This window comes from Alosa sapidissima, chromosome 4 (genome assembly GCF_018492685.1).
Source record: "Alosa sapidissima isolate fAloSap1 chromosome 4, fAloSap1.pri, whole genome shotgun sequence".
Lineage (NCBI taxonomy): Eukaryota > Metazoa > Chordata > Actinopteri > Clupeiformes > Clupeidae > Alosa > Alosa sapidissima.
In genome coordinates, this window is record NC_055960.1 from 39,973,502 (window position 1) to 39,978,501 (window position 5,000).

At 43.1% G+C, this 5,000-nt stretch overlaps 1 protein-coding gene across 3 annotated transcripts in view; it reads right to left on the bottom strand.

The window, feature by feature from the left end:
- Positions 1-5,000, bottom strand: part of LOC121706651 (semaphorin-3F-like) — a 139,990-nt gene that overhangs the window by 33,122 nt on the left and 101,868 nt on the right. For all 3 annotated transcript variants that reach the window (XM_042088570.1, XM_042088569.1, XM_042088571.1), the window contains one exon: positions 4,824-4,893. In XM_042088570.1, coding sequence (XP_041944504.1) covers positions 4,824-4,893 — 70 coding nt within the window. The remainder of the gene's footprint in view (positions 1-4,823; positions 4,894-5,000) is intronic.

Below are 5,000 nucleotides of genomic sequence, written 5' to 3' on the forward strand. Positions count from 1 at the left end.
CCCTTACGATGATGAGTGACAGGTGACTGGTCTCAGAATGCGTGCGCTACACAAGGACGGAAGATCCCAGCAGCGCCTCTACTTCTTGCGCAAATTGAAGAAGGCAAGTGCCACGCCTCCTGTCATGACTACATTCTACAGAGGGACCATCGAGAGCATCGTCTCCAGCAGCATCACAGTGTGGGGCGGAAGCTGCACAGATCAGAACAGGAAGACCCTCCAGCGCACTGTTAACACCGCTAAGAGGATCATTGGAGCACCACTCCCCTCCCTGCAGGACATTTACACCACCCGCCTCACCCGCAAAGCACTATTGATTGTCAAGGATACAACCCACCCTGCACACGAACTGTTCAGCCTCCTGCCCTCTGGAAAGCGGTACAGGAGCCTCCGCTCCCGCACCACCAGACTGGCAAGTAGCTTCATCCACCAAGCAATCAGGATGCTGAACACTCTACCCACTCTCCCATCACTGACAGCCCCCCCCACCCACACCAGCCAACCAGGAACCTAGGAAACTAGGATCCTGTCTACCAACCCCCCCCCCCCCCCCCCCCAACACCGCCATGTGGAACTGCACTGTGACTGCGCAGCCAAACGTGTTGCTGCTTCACATCAAGCCTGATATACTTGAAATTACTGCATACTGCAATCAATGTAAATATACAGGTCACACAAGCACAAGTTTAAACTTCATGTAACTGTTAAGACTATATAAATATACAACACAACTACCTCTATTTTTTTTTTTTATATATATGTCCTATATTTCTATTTTGATACATACATGTTCTATATTTCAGTCTTGCACTTTAATTTAATGTTTATTGTCTATGGCTATGTCTATAGTATGTTTATGTCTGTATTTAAAGCATGTCTATGTCTGCATGGGAAAGTAAGAAACGAAATTTCAATTCTTTGTATGACCAGTGCATGTAAAGAAATTGACAATAAAAGCCGACTTGACTTGAAGATGATGAATAACTAGGGCCATAGGCTATTCACAAAGGCTTTTATCTTACTACTAGGAGTATGCTACTCCTAAATCGCACTTAAAGATTTTAGCTTGGAGTTTTCTCTTAAAAGTTATTCACAAAGCCTTTCAGACAACTCCTAAACTAGGAGTGAGTCGTCGTGGCTATGGATGACGTCATTACTCATGCACGAGCTTGACTGAAGTGACCACCTTGATTGGCTGACGATTGTAACGCGGGAATTCCAAACACCTCTCTTCCGATGATGAGTGACAGGTCGGAGAATGCGTGCGCTACACAAGTAGTGCGAAGGACGGAAGATGATTAATAACTGAATAAAAAGGCCTAGCCTAAATGAATAAAGAGTAAGGCAAAACAAATAGCCTAGTAGCCTAATGAAACATAGGCCTATGGATTGATGCAGTAGCCTACCTTTGCAACATTATTAAATGAATCTGTCACCATATGCCTAGGCTACGTTTGCAAAGAGGAGAACATTTTAATTTGATTCACAATGAAACGTTACATTTCATTTACATGTTAACAATGAGTAGTTTTGGTTGTTGTTGGTGGCGTTATTGCATCCCTTTTATGAATGCAAAATTATTCCCTCGCGATTGGAAGCTCCTGTTGCGCATAGGCTATGCATTTCAAAACATCGCAACGTAAAATGCCACAAAAAAACTGTTTATGAATAGGTCTTAGTGAGTTAGGAGTCTTCTCGACTGAAGCTGTCCCAGACTTAGGTGCTACTTTTAGGTCTAAAATGCTTCGTGAATTACTTTTTGTGAAAAAATTAGAAGTCCTAAAGTTAGGAGTGAAACTCCCATTATTTTTAGGAGTTGCTCCTAAATTTGCCAGTTAGGAGCTACTTTTAGCCTTCACAAATTCTTTGTGAATACGGCCCTGAATAAAAAGGCCTAGCCTAAATGAATCAAGGCAAAACAGCCTAGTAGCCTGAAAACATACGGATTGATCTTTGTAACATTATTAAATTACGCTGTTACTATGCCTACGTTTGCAAAAGAGAACATTTTAATTTGATTCACAATAATGTTACATTTAATTTACATGTTGACAATGATTAGCCTAGTTTTGGTTGTTGTTGGCGGCGTTATTGCATGTTAGTTATGCCTACAATGCAAAATTGCTTCCTCACGATTAGAAGCTCCTGCAGCTGCATAGGATTTCAAAACACGGCAAAATGCCGCAGGTTTGTGAATAGGTCTGTGAGTAAGGAGTCCTCTTGACTTCTTTTAAGCTGTCAGAGGTGGGAAGGTGTGATTTGTTGGGAGCAGGGGCGGATTAACTGGGCACAAATGTCTGATGGTCAACGTGAATCGGGTGGTTAGTTAATAGGCCTATCGTGAAGATTTTTCCTGCCATCTAAGGCACGAGCGCATCTGTGAGGCCAAGCCTCACCAAGTAGCTCGTTTGTTTACAACTAACATTCCATTTAATTAAACTGCTTTATAGGCTATGCCGAAATAGTTTTCAACATTTCGAATATTATTATATATTATATGTATATATATTATATATTAGTGTCGGGTGAATTGAAATGTTCTCAAAGTAGATGGCTGAAAGCTGCTTGGGATCCCCCCGTCAAGCAATATAACCATACAAACGCGCTTCCTGCACTCATTGTTTCAAAAGGAGTAATTTTGGCTTTGTCAGAACTGAAGAGCTGTGGACGGCACGGCACGGTATGCCCAATGAAAATAAATTAACGCAACACAACACAGACCCCGCTTCTCTCGCGTCAGTCACTGACATGAACGAAACACAGAACCCGCTTCTCTCACGGCAGTCACTGACAGTAACCTAGAATAAATGCATGGGGAAAAACACTTCCCCATGACAAAGACATCGTAAAACACTGAAAGTTAATATTTTGTCACTAGCAACATACATCTGTCCTTTGTTAAATGTATTATGTTTCAAGTAGCCTATGCGTAATTCTGCTTCATAAAGTTGAACAAATACATTTGCTTATTTCACAGAAAAATATAAATAGCCAGTTAGGGTCTACAGTGCAGAGTTGGTTATGGTAGGCCAACTTGGAGTGAACATACAAACAGGGGAAATTCTTTCTCTTGTAGCTGAGTAGCCTCAGGTGCGCACGTAGACATAAGGCCGAACATGCAAGCGCCAATGAATCGTGCTCTCACGACAATCACGCCGTTAAACTTAAATAGGTTAACATCACTCTAAGTTCGCCTTCAAGCAAGGAAAACGATGATTTGAAGACATCTGTTTCGTTGGAAGGGCAAGGGGGTAGCAACAGGGCAACACAGAGACAGGCCCGATGGCATGGCTGTTATGAGAGTATTAAAATATGGGATATTCTACGGGAAAACATTAAAACGGCAAGACAGCGGGGAGAAGTTAAAATACGTGATAAACACGGAAAAAGTTGGCATGCATTGTTTCGGTCATAAATTCGATTATTTGTCATATTATTAATCACATATGATTATTTGTGAAATTGTGCAAACAGGCGCAACACATTTGAAAAGGAAGGACTGGTAGCATGCAAGCTCACGGGAAAGATTGATTTATGAACGTTATCACAGTGTGTGGCTGTGGCGCGGGCGGAAGACAGCGACAATTGGCAGGGGAGGGTCATGTCTTTTTTAACAATTCTGTCGGAGGGTCATTGAACAATTTCTAGCAGGCAAGAGAGGGTCATGCAACTTGCAACTGAAGCACTCAAGCATAGCCTATCTCGCGGTTGCACCCATTACAAACAAACATGCAATGTGAACGTCTGGGATTGGGGAAAGCACTAAATACTCTACTGAATAAGCACGAAGTCAAACCTTTAAATGAAAAAATAAAATAAAAAAATAAACCGCTAATGAAGTAAACTTGTGACCATCAAAAACGTTTATCGCCTGTAACTCTGTGATAACAGGACGTAACAGGAAGGCATTTGGCTGAGCAACGGAGGTTAATATGCTCTATATTTTGTCCAAATGATGTCTGTCTATCATTGTTGTACTCGGAGAAAACCAGAATGTTTAATTTGTCCTGCGTTTTTTCTACGGCTGCAAACGGGATTCACTCGCAGTTAACCAAATATTTCTTTATTAGGGCAGGGCAGGCATATTTCTGGCTATTACATTATTTCTAAACCAGTCTGCTAAAGTCTGTAGTGAAGTCTGTGTAGGGTTTTCCAGACTCCATTTCTTTTTACGAGACACCCTGCTCACTTGAGCCATCTACCGGTTGTTTGGGTTGTTGCAGCGTCTCACTGGAAAAATACAAATTAAAGTCGCGTGATACCGCGTGATCCCACGCGAGGACCGTGAGTGAAGCTGGCCAAGTCGAAGCACTGCCCACTGTACCCTGATACACACTAATATACCCTGATACACACTGATATACCCTGATACACCCTGATACACACTGATATACCCTGATACACCCTGATATACCTGATACACACTGATATACCCTGATACACACTGATATACCCTGATATACCCTGATACACCCTGATATACCCTTATACACACTGATATACCCTGATATACCCTGATACACACTGATATACCCTGATACATACCCTATGTGTTCTTACCCTGACAGAGACAAGACTGCCAAGAATGCGTAGATTACAGTGTGTACAGTGTGTGTGTGTGTGTATGTTTGCGTGAGTGTTTGCGTTTGTGTGTGTGTGTGTGTGTGTGTGTGTGTGGGTGGGTGGGTGGGTGTGTGGGGTTGTGTGTGTGCGTGGGTGGGTGGGTGTGTGTGTGTGTGTGTGTGTGTGGGTGGGTGGTGTGTGTGTGTGTGTGTGTGTGTGTGTGTGTGTGTGTGTGTGTGTGTGTGTGTGTGTGTGCTTACCCTGACACAGCGAACACTGCATATATGACCGGGTTTTTGGTGTCTTGGGTTGGCTGGATGTACACATCTCCTGAAAAACAAAAACACTTGGCAGTGAACACACACGCACGCACGCACGCACACACACGCATGCACGCACACACGCACGCACACACACACGCACACACACACACACGC